Raw genomic sequence first — 23275 nt, forward strand, 5'->3', positions numbered from 1 at the left:
TGAAATCTTTGAAAAAAATAAGCGGCTGAAACAAGAGACGTAACTAATCAAATTCTATCCTACAACGTCTTTTTATCAAGAGATGCATTTTTTCATACTGCCTAGAGTTGCATGGTATCCTTTGCTCACGTGCAGCCTTCATACCAGGGGTGGGTTTCTCGCCCCACCGGTTGGAACGAACCGGTTGGAACGAGGCCGGCGGCGTCCTCGCGCACGCGCGCGACACGCACGTGCACGCGTGCGGCGCACGCATGCATACTAGCGTCTGTGCGATGCTCCAGCTGCTCCTGGAGGATCGCGCAGGCGCTGTATGCATCCTGCGCATGCGTGGAAGCGCAGAATTCATCAAAACCGGGTAAGGAGCGGGCGCGGGTGCGCGTGTGCACGCGAGCGCAGGGGGGGGCCTTCGCCGTTCCCGGAAGTTACTTACTTCCGGGTTCGGTGACCAACCGGATCGCAGGGACCGCCGCGAACCGGTTGAAACCCACCCCTGCTTCATACTTATATCTGAAAAAATGGCACAATACATAAGGTTTCCTTTCCACATTAAATGGAAAAAAATCAACACACTTAACCTTCATGAGCTGAAGCAAATTGTGTGGAAACAAAACTGCAAAAAAAATATATATCTCTAGAAATATTCAAGAACCAACCTTTCCATAATTTAAGTCATCATACGGGTCTGGAAATCCAGTGTACTCTCTTGGACTTCCATAAAGATTCAGGTAACAAGGCCCAAATGTTGGCAGGAAGCCCACTTCGGTATCACCAGTATTTGCTAATAAGTAAACATCATGGTTAGGAGACATTAAGGCTCACAGCGTGATAACTGAATCTAATTATACAGCAAGGTAAAATGTTAATATTAATCATTAGTCAAATGAGAACATGTTTTTATTCAGGCGGAGGAAATTTAAATATTAATGGCTATTTCCATCTATATATAGCCATCCAATCTATCAATTCCAGCTGTTCCAGCCCGTGACTTGACAAAAGCATGCCGACAAAACCGCGTCGCTAAAATTGCGACGTCATCAACGCGCCAACAACAGCGTGGCGACAACAGTGTGGAGACAGAAGGGCGCTTTACAACAGCGCGTTGACAGAAAGCCGATTTAACTTAAGGTAAGGGTTAGGTTTAGGTTTAGGGTTAGGTTTAGGGTTAGGGTTAGGGTTAGGGTTAGGTTTAGGGTTAGGGTTAGGGTTAGGTTTAGGGTTAGGTTTAGGGTTAGGGTTAGGGTTAGGGTTAGGTTTAGGGTTAGGGTTAGGTTTAGGGTTAGGTTTAGGGTTGGGGTTAGGGTTAGGGTTAGGGTTAGGGTTAGGGTTAGGGTTAGGGTTAGGGTTAGGGTTAGGGTTAGGTTTAGGTTTAGGGTTAGGGTTAGGGTTAGGTTTAGGGTTAGGTTTAGGGTTGGGGTTAGGGTTAGGGTTAGGGTTAGGGTTAGGGTTAGGGTTAGGGTTAGGTTTAGGGTTAGGGTTAGGTTTAGGGTTAGGTTTAGGTTTAGGGTTAGGTTTAGGGTTAGGGTTAGGTTTAGGGTTGGGGTTAGGGTTAGGGTTAAGGTTAGGGTTACATTTAGGGTTAGGGTTAGCGTTATGTTTAGGGTTAGGTTTAGGTTTACAGCGTGCTTCTGTCGCCGCGCTGTTGTCGGCGCGATTCAGCGCTCATTCGTCGGAGCTCTTTAGAACACGCGGTTTTGTCACCGCGGTTTAGTCGGGCACGGTTTTGTCGTTCGCCCTTTTGTCGGTGAACCGTTCAAGCCACTTCCACTGTATGCCTGAGGTTGGGAAGTGGCAGCCACTAGGCCACACCTAGCCACACGAGGAAGCCCATTGCAAAGTATCAGAGACTGAGCAAAATCGTGGTATAAACATGACTGACTAGCTATCTTATGAACAAGGACTCCGTTATTCATAGACTTGCCACAGATAAAACCCAAGACCCTGGGATTATACAGCTGGAAAGCCCATTTAGCCCCAAACTCATTGATATGTGTCTCAGCAGCTGGGCGGATGAACTGGGTTTCCTGGCAATTCTTTATTTTCCAGTCATTTCCCTCCAAGTTACATTGCAATGTATTTCCCGCAAAACCACATACCATATGATGGCTGGGCTATCCAATATTACACTGGGTCACCTTTGATGGCTAACACTGTTCACTGTGTTTGTATTTTCACTGAGCCAAGAGAAGGACTGAGATTTAAACCACCAACCAGCCACCGTCTTTTAGCAGCGTAGATATTGTACAGCCGGATCACTGAAGTAATAATTGCACTAAAACTCTGATATACAGCCATTGCCAAAGCCAAAAGCATTTTTTTTCCCCAATCATGCCAAGCTGATTAACATTATTTACAAAAAGATGAACGTATTGCTGCAGCCGTGAATGCAACTTCAAGCAATCATTTGGGTAATTCTTTTGATTTGAAAGGAAAGTATTAACTTGGGAACCAAAGAAAGCAAATCATATTACACTCCAAGATATGATTATGAACCTTCATATGATGAAGCCCCAGCTCCCGAAGATGAAAGCTCTGCGTTTTATAAAAGAGACAAGAAATTGCTTAGCAAATAAGACAACAGGTTCAGAAAATATATTAAACATTTTACTCGAGATTAATCTTAACAAGTTGGGAGTATCAAAGCTCATAAGAACTTAACAAGAGCTACAACAATTAATTACACTATCACTATGGCGTTAATCATACAACTGTACATTTTGTTGCCATGACTACAATAAATTGGGCAGTGAGGAGCATCTCAAAATAATCCTATCTTGTTTTTTTTAATGTAAAGTGTCTCTAGCAAGGGTGTCCATAGAACACTATAAAAAGTCATAGTACTATTTCCTACTATGTTAAGTTTGTTGTTGTTACTATTGTTTTGTTTTAAAAGACTTACCCATTAACTTCAACAAGAGATAAAGTATGAATAGCAATAGCAATAGCAGTAGACTTATCTACCGCTTCATAGGGCTTTCAGGCCTCTCTAAGCGGTTTACAGAGAGTCAGCATATCGCCCCCAACAACAATCCGGGTCCTCATTTTACCCACCTCGGAAGGATGGAAGGCTGAGTCAACCCTGAGCCGGTGAGATTTGAACCGCTGAACTGCTGATCTAGCAGTAGCCTGCAGTGCTGCATTTAACCACTGCGCCACCTTGGCTCTGAACAGGATTAAACCACTACCACTAGCTCTATTCTGAATAGTTTAGACAAATGACAGATATTATCAAGTAGGAAACATTCCATCAAACCACACAGAATTTAAAACAGATTTCAAATTATTTCCATGAATTGGAAAGAATCAGAATTGAATTTCATATGGCTACCATTTTTATATGGAAGGATAAAATGTAATTCACTGTGACAAATAAAATATGTAATCGGTGTGCCTTTTCCTCAAGAATAAAATTTTCAGATTAAAAGAAAAACAAATCCTGCTAAATAGGAACCAAAAGAATAAGCTAAGAAAAATGTTAAGTATACCTCTGATCCAATGACAATACAATATTTATATAGCAATAGCAGTTAGCAATAGCAGTTAGACTTCTATACCGCTTCATAGGGCTTTCAGCCCTCTCTAAGCGGTTTACAGAGTCAGCATATCGCCCCCACAGTCTGGGTCCTCATTTCACCCACCTCGGAAGGATGGAAGGCTGAGTCAACCTTTGAGCCGGTGAGATTTGAACCGCCGAACTGCAGATAACAGTCAGCTGAAGTGGCCTGCAGTACTGCACCCCTAACCACTGCGCCACCTCGGCTCTTTTTATATTGTACATAGGATAGTATGTGTGTGTGTGAGTGTGTGCGTAAATGTTTTGGCACCTTTGAATTTGAATATGGCCAACCGTCCCTTGAGTTTTCAAACCCCGTTTCTATAGAATGGAGAAGGCCTATATGATAACTCTAGAAGAACAACACTTAAAAATAATTGTTTGACTTGATTTAGAACTATATCTTGCTTCTTTCTGTGTGAAATGATATATTGCTAATAAAGAGCCGAGGTGGCGCAGTGGTTAGGGTGCAGTACTGCAGGCCACTTCAGCCGACTGCTATCTGCAGTTCAGCGGTTCTAATCTCACCGGCTCAAAGGTTGACTCAGCCTTCCATCCTTCCGAGGTGGGTGAAATGAGGACCCAGACTGTGGGGGCGATATGCTGACTCTGTAAACCACTTAGAGAGGGCTGAAAGCCCTATGAAGCGGTATATAAGTCTAACTGCTATTGCTATTTAGCATATACTAAATAACAGTTCTGAAAGCAAAGTCAATACACATGGTTCAAAGTGCTAAATTTAGCCAGGCAAGAATGTTAAATATCATTCTGAAGAGAACCAGTAGTATTCTTATTTAAAGAAGTCTTATTTAAAGAAAGAATTCCATCACGTGCATGGTAGTAATTAGCATGATTACTCCAGTTTAGACGTTAATATTTAATCTGGACAAACCAGAGGAAACTTCCCCAAGTCTTTGATTGTCTTGCACCATAATCTAAGGAAATACCATTGATTCTCCTTTGTGCTCATCCTCTTTCTGCTCTTGAGTTTGTAATAGTTATTTTGAGGAAACATCTACTGTAAGAAAAGGCTTACCTTCCACTTCTCCACCAGAGGCAGCTATTTTGTAGAGGCATAAATACGTAGTGCCTACAACATCATTTTTTGTAAGACGATCCCTGCATTTAAATCCATCAATATTCATTTTAAATACACGTTATTTTTAAATATTGTTTCTCTAACACTCCCATTTAGAATACTATACTATCTGTCCTATTTCCTTATATGAACAGTATGAAATCCTGAGTGTTGATTATATAAACAATAACTATATCGGTTAGCAGGACAACAGTATAGAAAATGCAGATGGACATATAGCTAATATCTTAGGGATGTGGGGATGTTTCACTTCCACTGGTAGCCAGCAGATGGCACAATGTGCAATCTTCAGAAAGAGTCTATCATCTACCTGTGGTCTCCAACCTTGGCAACTTTAAGACCTGTGGACTTCAACTCCCAGAGTTCCTCAGCTGGCTTGCCCAAACGTAGCAAAAATATGTACAGCTTATGGAAAAACATTTGTTCTCAGAATTCTAACAGTTGCTTTGTGGAAGACTGAATGAATAAAAAGGAAGAGCTTACCAATCATACACCATCAACCTTATTTTTTCACACATTGAGGGAAACTAGAAAAAAAGAAAACTATGTTATTTATTGAAGTGTTCTTTCTCCTTTTAAAGGTTTTTATTTTCCATTTTTTCATTTTCATACACTCACATATATACTGTGCATAGCCGACGCCATACAACATTAAACAATCATCGCAGCAATTCCTCTTGTCAATGATACCCCAAAAAATAGAAACCCAATATACCTCTTCCACTCTCCATACACCTCTTTCTTCCACCCCCTCCAACTTTCTATCTTCCCTCCATCATCATCCTCTACCCTACTTCCCCTCCCCATCTACCTCTCCTCTCTCCCGATCCCCTCCCTCCCTTCCTTCTCACCCTCCCTCCCATCCTCTCTCCCGTCGCTCTCTACCCATCTTTCTTCTATCCCGCTCCTCCTCCCCTTGGTGTATTTCCACTATACGTCAGTGTACTTAACTTATCCTATTTTTACAGAGAAATTATAGAAAAACAGTATACATGTGAAGTCATATTACACTGAAATCTAACCTAGTATATATCCCTCCCTCCCCCCACCCTCCCCCCAACCCCCCACCTCCCTCCCCCCCCGACTTCCCAGAGCCCGTACACGGTATAGATTTTTAACAAACACAGTCTAAAATATATTGAGGAGGGAAAAAAAAGTCGAAGTCTTCTTTCTCAAATACAGGAGGCGAGTAGTATAATAACATACTAGAGAACCAACCTTGATTTGAAGATTAACAAGCTGATTCCACTCGGGGTTAGCATTTTTTTCAATTATACTGGTGCAAACCTGCAGAGAAAAAGCCAAATTTCCATTTAAGTATGTACCCATTTTTCCACTGGGTACTTGAGAGACCGCCTGCTGCCAATTACCTCCAACAGACCGATCAGATCCCACAGATTAGGCCTCCTACGAATTCCATCCGCCGGCCAATGCCGACTGGCGACTACCCGGAGGAGAGCCTTCTCTGTGGCTGCTCCGACCCTCCCCGTGGAGATTCGAACCCTCACCACCCTCCAGGCCTTCCGCAAAGCCCTTAAAACCTGACTGTTCCGACAGGCCTGGGGCTAAAGAGTTTTTGCCCCCCCCTCGAATGGAATGGTTGTTGTGTGCTTTTAAATTGTGTATTGTTTTGTTCGTCTTTTTTATCCCTTATCTGTACCCCCTTCCCTGACTTGGATTGTGAGCCGCCCTGAGTCCCCTTCGGGGAAAAGGGCGGCATATAAATGCAATAAATTCAATTCAATTCAATTCAATTTAAACCAAATCAAGTCTAATTTTTAATCCTTACTCTTTTGTTATCCAGAAAGATCTGAGTTTTAACTCATGTGAGTAGAACTTGCTTATCCTGTTAATAATGTTAACTAACTCAGAGCCTGGAGAAAAACTTCAGGCACTTAATTCTTGAATGGCAATAAGGCAGGGCAGATTCAAAGGGGAAATGTCACTAGAGCAGAGGTGTCAAGCTCAACGCCCGCGGGCCAGGTCCAGCCTGCCGGGTGCTTAGATCTAGCTCGACACCCCTACCCTAGAGTGTGTGTAGTCGTGCAGATAGCACCAGCCTAGAATTACAAAGAGCAGCCTCTCCTGTCTTGAACCAGCATAATCTACGAGACCGTCTTCTACCGCACACCTCACTACGACCGATAAGATCGCACAGGGTGGGCCTTCTCCAGGTGCCATCAGCTAGACAAGGTCGGCTGGCGGCACCTCGGGGGAGGGCCTTCTCTGTAGCTGCTCCGGCCCTATGGAATGAACTACCCCCAGAGATCCAGACCCTTCCCACTCTCATGGCCTTCCGAAAGGCTATCAAAACCTGGCTTTTCCGGCAGGCCTGGGGCTGTTGACCTCTCGACCGAGGTCCAGCCCCGATTAGACTGGGTGCATGTTGTGTTTCTTTTAATCTGCTTTCTCTTGTTTGTTTTTAACCTTTCTCTTAAAATTTTATTTTCTGTGAGTCCTTCAGGATTGGGCGGCCTATAAATTTAATAAATCCAATCCAATCCAAGTAATTGATCCTGAAAGAGACATCTTTGGTTTATAAGGTGCTCAACAAATATGAGTTGTATATGCCTCAAATGTTCTGAATCAGACGCTGCCCTCTGAATACAAATTACTGTAGAGATGTAAGCATCAACTATCCTCATCCTGATCGCCTCCCCATCTTGGTTAAATTTTAATTCTTTCCAATTTGTGCCATGGGGACTAGGAATGCTAGAAGCTCCCAACCATCCCATCTAAAGGATAGATCAAGAGAAGAAAAGAAAATTCTGCTAAATTTTGCAGTACAACAGAGTTAAGCTTTCTCAGTTTAGTAATTAATTTAGTAATTTAATAAATTTATATGCCGCCCAATCCCGTAGGACTCCAGGCAGCTTACAGAAACAAGATAAAAGTTAAAAATAAAAAAGAAACAATTTTAAAAACAACACACCATACATTCCATCTAAGTGGGGCTGGACCTTCTTCGTGAAGTCAACAGCCCCAGGCCTGCCGGAATAGCCAGGTTTTAGTGGCTTTTCGGAAGGCCGAGAGAGTGGGGAGGGTCCGGATCTCTACGGGGAGATCGTTCCACAGGGCCGGTGCAGCTACAGAGAAGGCCCTCCCCCGAGGGGCCACCAGCCGGTATTGTCCGGTCGACGGCACCCAGAGAAGGCGCAACCTGTGAGATCTTATCGGCCGTTCTTTTCCAGTATGATCCTAAGGAGATTGGCTGTGTATGAGTTAAGCCTTACTTCTGATGTGTACATGGATACTATCAGGGGTGGGTTCCTACTGGCGTTGTTACCGGTTTGCTTCGCTTGTGTGCACGACCGACACACACTGCTTGTGCATATGCAGCTCACTGTAAATTGTTCTGAGCATTTGCGAAGACCATGGAAACCTAATAAAAAATATGCCGGCAACAGTAGCAGAGACTAGGGAACTGGTTCAGGGGCATGGCCAGCCTGGGGCGCTGCCGGTTCTGCGACCCATGCAAAATTACCACTACCGGTTAGCCTGAACTGGTGCGAACCGGTAGAAATCCATCTCTGGATACTATCATGTTACTTTTCTCAGCCACAATTTGCAAAAAGTCTGTCAATGCCATTTGCCAGGATAATTTTTGACTTCCCAGTTTACGTGAGCCGAGGTGGCGCAGTGGTTAAATGCAGAACTGCAGGCTACTTCAGCTGACTGCAGTTCTGCAGTTCGGCTGTTCAAATCTCACTGGCTCAAGGTTGACTCAGCCTTCCATCCTTCCGAGGTGGGTGAAATGAGGACCCAGATTGTTGTTGGGGGCGATATGCTGACTCTGTAAACCGCTTAGAGAGGGCTGAAAGCCCTATGAAGCGGTATATAAGTCTAACTGCTATTGCTATTGCTACCTCAAAGCCCTGGTCTTCACTGGCAGCCTTCCATCTAAGTAGTCACTCTCCTTACTTTTAATAGACAAAGTATTTTCAAGCAATATAAAATACATATATTTTTACATACGAATGTTTTTGTAGTTAAAGATATTAGTTGAAATACATTCTGCTCCGTTCTAATGTATTTAGCATATAACTAATGGTAACAACGTACAATGATTTCCCTAAAAATATAAAAATAATGTAACTTTGTTCATTTCTAAATAAATGTAAGTTTATCCAGACCACAATAGATTTTTGTTGTTTGATCTCTGTGAAAACTTATTCATACAAGAACAGTTTTCAGGCACCTCATCCATGGCTGTATAGTACAACACAGTTATTAGCACAAAATACCTTTTTTCCAGCAAAGCAGACTTCCACGAAGGGATCCACCAGATTTTTCTTATCAGCTTCTCCTCCAAATATTTCTTTTACAGTCTGTGCAAAGGCATCATCCACTGGACAAAGTTTTTTTTAAAACAGAGAATGAAAGAAGTGACTTTCTGTTGCTCAGAACTTGCAGCCAGGATTATAAATTTCTGAACATGCAAAATCGTTGAGCACTAAATGCCACAGACGCTTAAAGAATTCAATAAATCTCTGGTTCTCAATCTTGGTTACTTTAAGATGTATGAACCCCTAGAATTCCTGAGCTATCTTAGCGGCTGGGGAATTCTGCAATTCCACACATTTTTTAAAGTTGCTAAGTTTGAGAAATACTGCAATAAAATATTACAGTGGGCAATGCTTGTTGCAATGTTTTAGCAGCTGTTGCAGCAAAGATTCCATTTTCTCTTTTCGTTTCCCTCCAGCATTAAAGCAGTGTCCTTACCCACTTGATCAGTTTTGAAAATGTTCATTATAATTTAAGAAAGAACCTATTGAGAATTTCCACTTTCTGTTGCTTTCTCTGTTTTCTCCTTTTTTCCACTTTTTTTTGCCTTTTTGTCCTATTGGCAGGTATCCTTTTGATGTTAACTGTCCAAATCAATGACATTGTGTTTTTGCCAAATGTTATCAATTAATCTGCTTGATTCCCTTCCTTTTCTGTTTTTTTCCTTCCAGTCACCGTGTTCTGATTTCCCTTCCTTGCTTTCGCCAAAGTCAGTGGTGGGCTTCAAAAATTGTTCGAACCGACTCTGTGGGTGTGGCCTCCTTTGTGGGAGTGGCTTGCCGCCCATGTGACCGGATGGGAGTGGCTTGCTGCCCATGTGACCGGATATGAAGATGCCGACGACACTTGTCAGAACCACCTTAAATGACCTCACACACAGCACTGGAATGCATAAGAATAGGATGTCAACTTGTTTTTTAAAAGGCATCTTTGGTTTGCGTTAAAACAACTTCAACACACGCAATGTTCTGATTGCGCCACAAACGCAGGAGTCATCCTTACCTTCCACAGAGGCACTGAGTTTTATAAATAGGAGCATGATAGTGTAGAATAATCATATCCAAGGACCAGGGGTGGGTTTCAAAAAGGTTTGGAAGCTCTTCTGTAGGTGTGGCCTGCTTTCCGGGTCCACTGGTGGAACCTCTTCTAACCGGTTCGGTAGATTTGACGAACCGGTTCTACCGAATAGGTGCGAACCGGTAGGAACCCACCTTTGCCCCTAGTCAATGTTTTGTTCCACCTTTTATTGCGGACTAGTTGTTCTGAGTTTTTTTTTTTCTTTTTAAGATCCCCGCCCCGCCCCAAGATATTGAAGCTCAGTAATTCTGTCTCTTCATACCTTAGAATGGTTCACTCATTCACTCATTAGCAACAGCAGGAGACGTAGCAGTTTAAGAAATCTACAAATATTTCTTTCCAATTATTTCTCCCAATCGGGAGTGGGCGGCATACAAATTTTATTAAACTCGTAAACAATTTTCCAACATAGTAAACACACTAATTTGCCCCCCAGGTTAATAATAGATAACCATGATACATACTCTGAGGAATATCTTCAGCTCTGTAGATTTTAAGAACAAAGGTAACCCATCGGAGGGCTATTCCAGCTGGGAGCAATAAGTTGGTTTCCACATCATCATTTTCATTCTCCCGTTCTCTATTTTCCACCTGTTGGAGACATATTTGAATGTTATTCTATTGTTTTTTTAAAAAAGCAACTTTTCTTTTCAACTAGCTAATACCCCCCAAAGATTCCAAAGTTATGATTTTCCCTGATTAGAGGAAATATGCTCAGGTAGTCCTCAGTTTATGACCACAACGGAATCCAAAATTTCTGTTGTTAAGCAAGACAGCTGCTGAATGAACTTTGCCTCATTTTCAACTTTCTTTCCACAGTTGTTTGTTTATTTATTTATTCCTTTATTAGACTTATATACCGCTTCATAGGGCTTTCAGCCCTCTCTAAGCGGTTTACAGAGTCAGCATATCGCCCCCCACAGTCTGGGTCCTCATTTCACCCACCTCGGAAGGATGGAAGGCTGAGTCAACCCTGAGCCGGTGAGATTTGAACCGCCGAACTGCAGATAGCAGTCAGCTGAAGTGGCCTGCAGTACTGCACCCCTAACCACTGCGCCACCTCGGCTCCTAAGTGAATCACTGCAGTTGTTAAGTTACAACATGGTTGTTAAGTGAGTCTGGATTCCCCAAATGGGGAAGCTGGTTCACTTTACAACCATGTTAGTAACCACGTTACTCTGCTTGTCAGAAGGTTAGGTTAAGGTTTATTGGATGTATATGCCGCCCTTCTCCCAAGGACTCAGGGCGGCGTACAACATTAAAGAAAACACCTATTACAAAAATTAAAAGGGACATTAAATAAAGTATCCCAATTGATATTTACAATAAAATTTTAAAAATTAAATTAAAATTAACAACCAAATTAATCTTGTATTTTATTTTATTCGGGCCAGGCCAGCTTGCTGGAAAAGCCAACTTTTTAGGGCACGTCAGAAGGACCGGAGGTCAGGGATTATGTAAGAATCAATAGCATTTAATGATCATTAGAAATATATTATAGCAATAGCAATAGCAGTTGGACTTATATACCGCTTCACAGGGCTTTCAGCCCTCTCTAAGCGGTTTACAGAGTCAGCATATCGCCCCCAACAACAATCCGGGTCCTCATTTTACCCACTTCGGAAGGATGGAAGGCTGAGTCAACCCTGAGCCGGTGAGATTTGAACAGCCGAACTGCAGAACTGCAGTCAGCTGAAGTAGCCTGCAGTGCTGCATTTAACCACCTTGGCTCTTAGTATTAGTATCATAGGGATAGCTAGAAATGCACTGAGCAATTAGTCATCCTTTCAGTATTCTCGTCCCCTCCCAAAGTTTATACTTTGTAAATAACGGCATTTGATAATGAGTTCTGGATAAGAATATCTAATTCCTGCTTTAAACGGAACTTTTTTAAAAGTCGGGATTAAACAAAGTTTTATAGCTTATTCCCACATTAACAGTGCCTTTGAAATTACAAAGATATTCTGCATTTCCCATTTAGTTTCTCCATCCTATTTAAACGCTGAACTTTTAAAGGAATTTCCCACTGCTTCAGGACATTTCATTGGCTGACATTGATAATAGGAATACTATCTGTGAGCGCTATTTATGAAAAATATGATTTTCCAGATCCTAATTTGTACATGGTGTGGTTTATGCTGCTCCACTTAAGCTAAAACATGACTAGTTTTTAAATTTATAAATATGCAAAATACATTATTGTCACACACAAAAAATAAAAACAGCCAGCCTACAATGGATTCTTTATTCATTTTAATCTTGGAAAATTTAAAGATCAGGCCAAATAGGGATAAGCAATGTGCATTTATTTATTATATATTAGTCTATATTTCAATTTGGGAGTCCACATGTCCCATTAACAGGCCGACTTTGGGAAGTGTCTTAGATGTCAATATGGACAGAAATATTTCCACTGGTGCCCATTACACTACTTTCTCCCTTTTTAATAAAATTATTTTTAATCAAAATATTTATTTCTAAGGGTATGCCTAGATGCCGTAAAAATGTGTCTAAATTTCATTGCTTGCCTAAGAAAAGGAAAGTACGTGCTTGACATCCAGTATTTTATTTGGAAATATATCTGACATGCCAAGAAAAAAAAGATATATACGTTGTTTGCAATGACAGAGCTTCCTGAGGGCGGGAGATAATGGTAGAAATAACCTCAGTTATTTGTCTTCTTTAAACAGTGATTTCTAACTAAGCAGATTCAATCACAAAAAGTTGACCTTTTTGAGAGAATGCTGATGAAAATTGTGTCCAGACATGAGAATGATCTAGAGTGGGATTCCTTGACAGTCCCATAAAATCGTGACCCGTCAAAAGCGCGTTCCACAAAAGCGCGGTGAACGAAATCGCGTATGTGACGTCATCACAACGCGATGAAAAAGATCGAAAAATTGAAATAAAAATTAAATTACAGCAAGCCGATTCACATAAAGGTAAGGGTTAGGTTAAGGGTTAGGGTTAGGGTTAGGGTTAGGTTAAGGGTTAGGGTTAGGGTTAGAGCGTTAGCGTTACGTTTAGCGTTAGGTTAAGGGTTAGCGTTAGGTTTTTCATTACGTTAAGGGTTAGGTTTGGGGTTAGGTTTAGGGTTAGGTTAAGGGTTAGGTTTAGGGTTAGGTTTAGGGTTAGGTTTGGGGGGGGGGTTAGGGGAAGGTTTTAGCTTTATTTTTACATTTTTCGATCTTTTTCGATCTTTTTCGTCGCGCTGTGATGACGTCACATACGCGCTTTCGTCGTCCGCGATTTTGTCGTCCGCGGTTTTGTGGTGGAACCCCATAAAATATTCACATGTTCTTTTGCAACCGAAAGAAACAGCAGGGATAAAGCAGCATTACGAGGGAGGAGAAGCTGGACCCAAGAGATGAAAACGTGAAAAAGGTTAAGGGGAGATGTACCTTCAAAAGGCAGCGGTGTTGAAGGCCATGGAAGAGAGGTTGAGCGGCGACAGAGTGGAAAGTAGCGGAATAAGCAGAACTAGGGGAAAGAAACAAAGGGTAAGCAGGTTCATTCTTTGAACCTATCTTCTATCATTTAACATAAAGCCTCACACGGATGTTAAAATGAAGTATCCAATCTAAGATGTATTGGAAGAACAATATATATGTTGTATTTGTGCTGATAAATAAATAAAGAGAGACTAGTATAGATCTATTTCAAGCTATTTAGCTCTCATCAGCTAGCCATACCCTTACTGGGATTTGAACCTGGGCTGTATTACATATTAGGCAGATGTGTTAACCACTAAGCCACAAGGTTCTCCTCCTTTATCAGCTGAGCCAGGGAAATAGGTATGTATTTCCCTGGCTCAGCTGTAACACCTATTTCCCTGGCTCAGCTGATAAAGGAGGAGAACCTTGTGGCTCAGTGGTTAACACATCTGCCTAATATGTAATACAGCCCAGGTTCGAATCCCAGTAAGGGTATGGCTAGCTGATGAGAGCTAAATAGCTTGAAATAGATCTATACTAGCCTCCCTTTATTTATTTATCAGCACAAATACAACACAAATGTAACAAAGGGCCAACAGTAAAAATATTGGGTTTCTGTCTGGATGGTCTCTTGTGACGAGCCGATAAACAGAGAAAGGAAGCAGTAGGCTTCCTCCCATATTTGGGCATTCCAGGGGTTGTGACACTAAATAAATAATATATATATATACACACAAACATCTAAACTTACAGGAGGCTCATCTCCTGTTCCAAGAACAAACATGCTGACTTTCAAATAACCTTTCGGGTTAGAATTGCTGTCTTCAGGGTCATTCAAAAGCAGCCATTTTCTCATAACTGCATGGCCTGAAAAAAGGAAAAGAACATCGAAGCCAAGTCACAAATCATGTTCACTTGAATTCTTTTTTTTTTTTTAAAGAGTGGAGCCTTTTGTAAGTTGTGAGGGTGGGAAAAAGAGTTTCTTCTGTTGTTCCCGCTGCTGATGTGCGAAAAGGCAGACGTGAACCTGGAGCTGGGACTGACTTCAAAGGATGTTGTGTTGATTGCTTGCATACTTGGATATGTAAAAGCATTAGGCATGCATTTCTACATAAGGGCAACATTTTCTCTTGGGTGAGTGCTGGTTCTATGTTGCACCGATCAGATTAAACTAGAAAGGAGAGGTGAGTTCCACTGTCTGCCTTTGGCCACCGATGAACATAGGTGATTTTTTCCAACATGGAGATTTGTGTAGCCATAGTATTTACTTGTTTTCTTTTGGGGAGGAACCTCATGCTGATTATTCTTATCGGCATTTTGCCGATGCTACTTCCAGAGATGCTGATGGCCATGACTTCTTACAGCCAGCACTTAATAACTGCTCCCTCCTGCTTCACTCTGCATACCCCCCTCTATATTTGTTAGCATGATTTATATCCCTCTCAGGCAGAGGTGGGTTCCTACCAGTTCGCACCTATTCGGTAGAACCGGTTCGTTTTTGAACCTACTCTGTGGGTGTGGCCTCCTTTGTGGGAGTGGCTTGCCGGCCATGTGACCTGGTGGGAGTGGCTTGCTGCCCATGTGTTCTCTCTCTCTCTCTCTCTCTTTCCTTCCTTTTGTCTCTCTGTCCCTTTTTCCTTTCATCTCTCTCTCACTTTTTCTTTCTTTCTTTCTTTCTTTCTTTCTTTCTTTCTTTCTTTCTTTCTTTCTTTCTTTCTTTCTTCCTTTCTTTCTCTTTCTTTCTCTTTCTCTCTCTGTGTGAGTCTGTCTCTGTGTGTGTGTGTGTGTGTTTGTGTGTCAGTGGTGGGCTTCAAAAAATTTTGGAACCTCTTCTGTAGGTGTGGCCTGCTTTCCGAGTCCACTGGTGGAACCTCTTCTAACCGGTTCGATAGATTTGATGAACCGGTTCTACCGAATAGGTGCGAACTGGTAGGAACCTACCTCTGCCTTAGCTGTAACAATGTAATAAGGGTTAACCAGAGAGGCAGTTTCTGTAAGCAGGGCAATAAAGATTAGGCTAGAAATAACACTAGAATGTTTCCTTCCTGCCTTCCTTACAGGATTACGCCTGTAAAGTGGGGGGAAAACCAAAATAAGATTTCTTTCAACAACGGGTTCTCCGAACTGCTTAGAAAGTTAACAACCGGTTCTCCCGAAAAGGTGCGAACTGGCTGAATCCCACCACTGGTACACACATCTTTAGAAGCAGCTTAAGGAGTCATAGACACGGAGTATCTGGCACTTAATATCTATCATTCAGGTAACTTAGAAGTCAATTAAATTCAATACCTCAAACACGTACCACAATGAAGCAACTCATTCTACCATATGTTAAAAGAGAAAGACTGATAGTTGATTTCCCTACCAGCAGTTTTATTGACCTACTGTACATTTTTATGAGTGAACATAAAATCTCTTTTTCTCTTACTTTTAGTTAATAACTATACATCGCAATTTTAGTGCCCTGCTGATAACTGTAACACCAAAATATATCCCTTCTTTCTGTGGTTGAATATACAGGCTAGATCAAGTCTTAAAATTAGCCCCATCCTAGTCAAAGCATCTATTACTAGATATTATTAAGTCTCAATCAACCTAAGATATTTTGCATGAAGATTACTTACCAGGTTCATCATAGACATAACCAACATCAATCTGCAATAGAATTATATTAATATTATTGCCTTAGAGTTAATGATAGAGTAAGCAAATAAATGCGATAGACTATATATGTGGCTTTAAAACTCATTTGCTTTCAGTCACAGATCTGAATGCCTCTTCTGTCACATGTACTACAGGATCTAAATTTAAACAGGCATAACCAAAATATATTTACATTAAAAGTAAGCGATACTCAAACTAATGATGTCAGGCCTGCATTTATATTCCTTTTAGAATTTTGGCCTGCCACACTTTTTCTTATTTCATTATGCTGTTTCTTTAAGTGTAGTCGATGGGAGGGGGGAATAGAAGGAGTAGGATTGTGGAATGTATTGTTTTTCATTCTTTACTAGAAGCCAAGGTCATCCTTTGTCTCTGCACTTTCACACCTGACCGGAAGCAGCTGGGCGGAGACACCAGCGTGGAAGAAGGAGATTGGACCATGTGATGGACTGTGGGTGTGGGGACAAGATCATGAACTTTTAACTGGGTGGGATTCTGATGTAACTTCCAGAGTTGGAATCCCACAGCACGATGCCAACATGCCTGTCTTATTAAATTGGAACTTTAAGCATCGTTTTGCCTTCGACTCTGATTTAATTCTGCATGGTATTTGGAACGCTGACAAATGCTTTATGGTGGCTACACAAACACAATCGGTTGCCAAAACCAGTTATAGATTATTAACCTTCTCACATCAATATGCTTAATGCTGAACCCAGATTTTGTTTCTTGTTCTTAAATCCAACAGAGTATTTTCACATTAATTCAGGCAGAGATATTACATTACAGTTATCAGAACTGAATAAATAATTTCTAAGCCTGAGGAAAGAAAATGAAATAAAAAATTGGACTCATTTTTTTCCCATTTCTTTCAAGGTAAACTGGCAAGGGGGCATCTATTCACACATTTACATTTCCAATTTTTTTTTAAAAAGGCAGATATTGCCTTGAACAGATGTCTTTAATAGGACATGCTTTGCTTCTCTGTCTTTTAACTTCATGTTGCATAAGCGCCAAAATGAATTTATGGCGGAACATCAAGAATGCTTACCTTAAATTCCCCCATTAGACTATCAGGACGCAGAGAGTAGGAATCATAAACCTTTAAGGAAATAAAAGAATAAATTATAACTTTTAACTTTAACAAAAAGTAAAGCAATAATAAAGACAATTCTTCATTTGCCTTACCCGAATGCTTATGGTTTCGTCAAAGAGCTCTGAAGGTGTCATATTGTGCATGTTGTAGAAAAATATCTGTTAGGAAGGGGAAACAGTTTTAGACGAAATCTGCAGGAAAAACTGGGGTGTAACATAGGGGCGTTTGATGGCTACGCTATTAAAACAAATGAGAAGTCACTATGTGACTAAGCTCTTGAATTCCATTGTGTAAGGGTAGAAGTGGCAGAAGGTTCCACCACAAAACCGCGGTAGACTAAAGCGCGCTCGACGAAAGCGCGTACGTGACGTCATCACAGCACAACGAAAACAGCACGCTGTGAGCGGTAAACTTAAAATTAATGCGTAAATCTAAACCTAACCCCCCCAAACCTAACCCTAAACCTAACCCTAAGCCTAACCCTTAACCTAACCCTAAACCTAACGCTAAACCTAACGCTAACCCTTAACCTAACCCTAAACCTAACCCTAAACCTAACCCTAAGCCTAACCCTTAACCTAACCCTAAACCTAACCCTAAACCTAACCCTTAACCTAACCCTAAACCTAACCCTTAACCTAACCCTAAACCTAACGCTAACCCTTAACCTAACCCTAAACCTAACCCTAACGCTTAACGTAACCCTAAACCTAACCCTAACCCTTAACCTAACCCTAAACCTAAACCTTACCTTTATGTGAATCGGCTTGCTTTAATTTTATTTTAATTTATTTTTAATTTTATTTGTCGCGCTGCTGATGACGTCACGTACGCGCTTTCGTCGGGCGCGCTGTAGTCTACCGTGGTTTTGGCGTGCCACGGTGGCAGAACCTGGGGGGTGGAGTTAAAAGAACCATCATCCTAGAATCTCTATGAAACCTCTAGTGGACCAAATCCAAGCTCCTTGAATTCTGTTGGCCCTTATCCGGGGGTGAAATTCAGCAGGTTCTGATAGGTTCTGCAAAACCGGTAGTGGAAATTTTGAGTAGTTTGGAGAACCGGCAAATACCACCTCTGGCTGGCCCCAGGAGTGGGGTGGGGAATGGAGATTTTGCAATATCCTTCCCCCTGGAGTGGGGTGGGAATGGAGATTTTGCAGAATCTTTCCCCCGCCACGCCTACCAAGCCACGACCACAGAAGCGATAGTAAAAAAAATGAATTTTACCACTGCCCCTACCAGTTCGCACCTATTCGGTAGAACCGGTTCGTCAAATCTACCGAACCGGTTAGAAGAGGTTCCACCAGTGGACCCGGAAAGCAGGCCACACCTACAGAAGAGGCTCCAACATTTTTTGAAACCCACCACTGGTCCTTGGATATGATTATTCTACACTATCATGCTCCTATTTATAAAACTCAGTGCCTCTGTGAAAGGTAAGGATGACTACTGCGTTTGTGGTGCAATCAGAACATTGCGTGTGTTGAAGTTGTTTTAACGCAAACCAAAGATGCCCTTTAAAAAACAAGTTGACATCCTATTCTTATGCATGCCAGTGCTGTGTGTGAGGGAATTTAAGGTGGTTCTGACAAGTGTCGTCAGTATCTTCATATCCGGTCACATGGGTGGCAAGCCACTCCCATCCGGTCACATGGGTGGCAAGCCACTCCCACAAAGGAGGCCACACCCACAGAGTAGGTTCGAACAATTTTTGAAACCCACCACTGCACTGCCCTTATCTAACTCCAAGCAGGTGCTAAGAATAGTCCTGTACCTAGGTATGAATAGCAATAAATCAGTTTAATTGGACCTTCAACTATGGACCTGATCTTTCAGGCCTGACCCCATGACATGCCACAGGGAGGTTGAGGAATATTCATCTGTAAAAGTCCTAATTAATGGGTTAAATGTTTTTTCCAAAGATCCTGCTGCATATGAATATTCATAAACAGACATACTATATGGGTGAGGAAATAATACAGAGTGAGTGGCCACATCCGTGGTGGGTTTCAAAAATTGTTCGAACCTACTCTGTGGGTGTGGCCTCCTTTGTGGGAGTGGCTTGCCAGCCATGTGACTGGATGGGAGTGGCTTGCCCACCCATGTGACCGGATATGGAGATGCCAACGACCCTTGTCAGAACCACCTTAAATGACCTCACACCCAGCACTGGGCATGCATAAGAATAGGATGTAAACTTGTTTTTCAAAAGGCATCTTTGGTTTGCGTTAAAACAACTTCGACACACGCAATGTTCTGATTGCACCACAAACGCAGTCATCATCCTTACCTTTCACAGAGGCCCTGAGTTTTATAAATAGGAGTATGATAGTGTAGAATAATCATATCCAAGGACCAGTGGTGGGTTTCAAAACATTTTGGAACCTCTTCTGTAGGTGTGGCCTGCTTTCCGGGTCCACTGGTGGAACCTCTTCTAACCGGTTCGGTAGATTTGACGAACCGGTTCTACCGAATAGGTGCGAACTGGTAGGAACCCACCTCTGGGCCACATGTACATGGAAACGTTCTGTTTTCCCTGTTTGGAGATGCACGCTTAGGGAGGACACCTCGGTTTTGTTAAATTATGCCGAGTTTACAATGTTTAATGTTTTTGTTATCTGAACTTGACCCGAAACTTTGCAATTAGCGTCTGGCAATCCCAGCACCAGTAGCTCTGTAAAGATGTTGGATAGCTACTGTGCAGTGCAGCCCTGGAGTCTCAAATTATTTGCCCAATGTACACATTATGTATACATAGTAATGAAATAAGCTGCGAGAATAACCTTGACGGAGAGGCAGAAAATAGAGGCATTAAAACCACAGCCAAGGAAATGGTCAGATAAGAGAAATCTGGATCAGGAAAGGAATTTGACAAAAGCATTTTAGACCTGACTCTCGTTAATTATCTACAGGATAAAGGCAAGGGAGGGGGGGGAGACACATTCAGAGTTGCAAGTTTCTATCACTGTAAACCTATGATAAAAGCAGTTTCAGCATACATGATTTTGGAGTTCAAGTTCATCTATCTTTTAGGGCTGACAGAAACATATAGGATATTCTACCTGAGAGACTGCCTCCTGCCACTTACATCCCAACGACCAATAAGATCGCACAGGTTGGGCCTCCTCCGGGTGCCGTCGGCCGGACAATGCTGGCTGGCGGCCCCCCCGGGGGAGGGCCTTCTCTGTTGCTGCTCCGACCCTATGGAACGATCTACCCATAGAGATCCGGACCCTTACCACGCTCCCAGCCTTCCGTAAAGCCACCAAGGCCTGGGGCTGTTGATTAATATCCAGCCCCACTTAGACAGAATGGATGGAGTGCTAATTTTAATGATTGTATCTCTTACTTTAAATTTTTAAATGCTTTTTTTATCTTGCCTGTGAGCCGCCCAGAGTCCCAATGGGAGTGGGCGGCATACAAATTTTATTAAACTGAATTTTATTAAACTGATATTGTGCATAAATGATAACTATGAACTAGCACAGTTTATTTTACTTTTCTTCATATGACTTCAAGTCATAGTAAGTTGCAATTCAGAGTTTAGGGAATGGATTTTGATGGACTTATAGCAATAGCAGTTAGACTTATATACCGCTTCATAGGGCTTTCAGCCCTCTCTAAGCGGTTTACAGAGTCAGCATATCGCCCCCAACAACAATCCGGGTCCTCATTTCACCCACCTCGGAAGGATGGAAGGCTGAGTCAACCTTGAGCCGGTGAGATTTGAACCGCCGAGCTGCAGATAACAGTCAGCTGAAGTGGCCTGCAGTGCTGCATTTAACCACTGCGCCACCTCGGCTCTGAATGTTCCTGAATTCATTAGTGGATATGCAGTATATTCCACCATTAGCTGCCTTTCTTTCAATCATGTGTTTGTTACTTAGACTTAATCATACTTATTTACAGTAGATACTTACACCTCATTAATCTTAGCTGATCGTCATTCATCATCATTCATCATTTAATGAATTTATAGGCCGCCCAATCCCGAAGGACTCCGGGCGGCTTACAACAAATACATTTTAAAAATAGAAAAGTTAAAAACACAGAAACATAGATTAAAAAAGTCACAACATACACCCAGTCTAATCGGGGCTGGACCTCAGTCATGAGTTCAAAAGCCCGGGGCCTGCCGGAATAGCCAGGTCTTAATAGCCTTTCAGAAGGCCATGAGAGTGGGTAGCGTCTGGATCTCTGGGGGTAGTTCATTCCATAGGGTCGGAGCGGCTACAGAGAAGGCCCTCCCCCGGGTAGTTGCCAGCCGACATTGTCTGGCTGACGGCACCCAGAGAAGGCCCACCCTGTGCGATCTTATCGGTTGTTGGAAGATATGTGGCAGAAGAGGGTCTTGCAGATATCCGGGTCCTAGGCCATGTAGGGCTTTAAAGGTAATAACCAGCACCTTGAATTGTGCTCGGAGACCAATAGGGAGCCAGTGCAGCTCGCGGAGGATAGGTGTGATGTGGGTGTACCTTGGTACACCCAATATCGCTCGCGCGGCTGCATTCTGGACTAGTTGTAGTCTCCGAACACTTTTCAGGGGCAGCCCCATGTAGAGCGTGTTAAAACCTAGTAGGATCAGAACTAATTTGACCATCAAGAACTATAGAATTGACTAGGAAAGAAAAAAAATATTTCTAAAGGGGTGAGTAGTAACAATTTTGTACTATTGCTAAAAAGAAGAAACGTATGTGGACTTGAGCGAGATTTTACTAATCATACTAAACTAGATAACCTTGCATCAGCTTCACAAGAGTTACTTCCAAATTGGCATTCCAAAGGTTATCTGCATGTAATTACCATTTTCATAAAAACATAGTAGGTAAACTTATAAAGTATACAGTACTTTTGTTATATATATATATTATACTTACCTCATCGAAATAGGGATTGTTTCCTCTTTTAATTCTTGTTCTGTGAGTTTGGCCACAAACGTGTGCTTTTACAACTGGCTTTATGTTATTCCCAGACAACTGACGTCCTTCAATGATTCTAACACGAATCTGGTAACAGGTAATACAATGACATATATTAGACGGGCAGAGGAGGGTTCATACCGGTTCGCACCGGTTCGGTAGAACCGGTTCGTCAAATCTACCGAACCGGTTAGAAGAGGTTCCACCAGTGGACCCGGAAAGCAGGCCACACCTACAGAAGAGGTTCCCAAAAATTTTGAAACCACACCACACCACACACACACACACACACACACACACACAGACTCACACAGAGAGAGAAAGAGAAAGAGAAAGAGAAAGAAAGGAAGGAAGGAAGAAAGAAAAAAAGAAAAAAGAAAAAAAGTGAGAGAGAGATGAAAGAAAAAAGGAAAAAGGGACAGAGAGACAAAAGGAAGGAAAGAGAGAGAGAGAGAGAGAGAGAAAGAAAGAAAGAAAGAAAGAAAGAAAGAAAGAAAGAAAGAAAGAAAGAAAGAAAGACACTTTCTTCTTTGGGATTGCCAAGAACACAGAGAGAGAGAGAGAGAGAGAGACAGACAGACAGACTCACACAGAGAGAGAAAGAGAAAGAAAGAAAGAAAGAAAGAAAGAAAGAAAGAAAGAAAGAAAGAAAGAAAAAGTGAGAGAGAGATGAAAGAAAAAAAGAAAAAAGGGACAGAGAGACAAAAGGAAGGAAAGAGAGAGAGAGAGAGAGAGAGAGAGAGAGAGAGAGAAAGAAAGAAAGAAAGAAAGAAAGAAAGAAAGAAAGAAAGAAAGAAAGAAAGACACTTTCTTCTTTGGGATTGCCAAGAACACACACAGAGAGAGAGAGAGAGACAGACAGACAGACTCACACAGAGAGAGAAAGAGAAAGAAAGAAAGAAAGAAAAAAAGAAAGAAAAAGTGAGAGAGAGATGAAAGAAAAAAAGGAAAAAGGGACAGAGAGACAAAAGGAAGGAAAGAGAGAGAGAGAGAGAGAGAGAAAAAACACATGGCCGGCAAGCCACTCCCACCAGGTCACATGGCCAGCAAGCCACTCCCACAAAGGAGGCCACACCCACAGAGTGCTTTGACTGTTTTCCCGTTAAAACAAATTAGACTGTCAGTTATTAAATTATAATGAACGACATTCTGT

The 23275-nt window shown here is 42.0% G+C and overlaps 1 protein-coding gene across 1 annotated transcript in view; it reads right to left on the reverse strand.

Annotated features, from left to right (window-relative positions):
* Positions 1-23275, reverse strand: part of MYOF (myoferlin) — a 122339-nt gene that overhangs the window by 58531 nt on the left and 40533 nt on the right. The window contains exons 7-18 of the mRNA XM_087702348.1: positions 22081-22209; positions 17297-17362; positions 17160-17210; positions 16069-16099; positions 14196-14311; positions 10475-10601; positions 8894-8997; positions 5868-5936; positions 5133-5176; positions 4587-4669; positions 2491-2529; positions 654-778 (exon numbers count right to left, since the gene is read on the reverse strand). Of these exons, the coding sequence (XP_087558474.1) occupies positions 654-778; positions 2491-2529; positions 4587-4669; positions 5133-5176; positions 5868-5936; positions 8894-8997; positions 10475-10601; positions 14196-14311; positions 16069-16099; positions 17160-17210; positions 17297-17362; positions 22081-22209 (984 nt within the window). The remainder of the gene's footprint in view (positions 1-653; positions 779-2490; positions 2530-4586; positions 4670-5132; positions 5177-5867; positions 5937-8893; positions 8998-10474; positions 10602-14195; positions 14312-16068; positions 16100-17159; positions 17211-17296; positions 17363-22080; positions 22210-23275) is intronic.

This window comes from Thamnophis sirtalis, unplaced genomic scaffold, assembly GCF_051295495.1.
Source record: "Thamnophis sirtalis isolate CommonGarterSnake01/CBP01778 unplaced genomic scaffold, rThaSir2_p1.2 scaffold_15, whole genome shotgun sequence".
NCBI classification, from domain to species: Eukaryota; Metazoa; Chordata; class Lepidosauria; order Squamata; family Natricidae; genus Thamnophis; species Thamnophis sirtalis.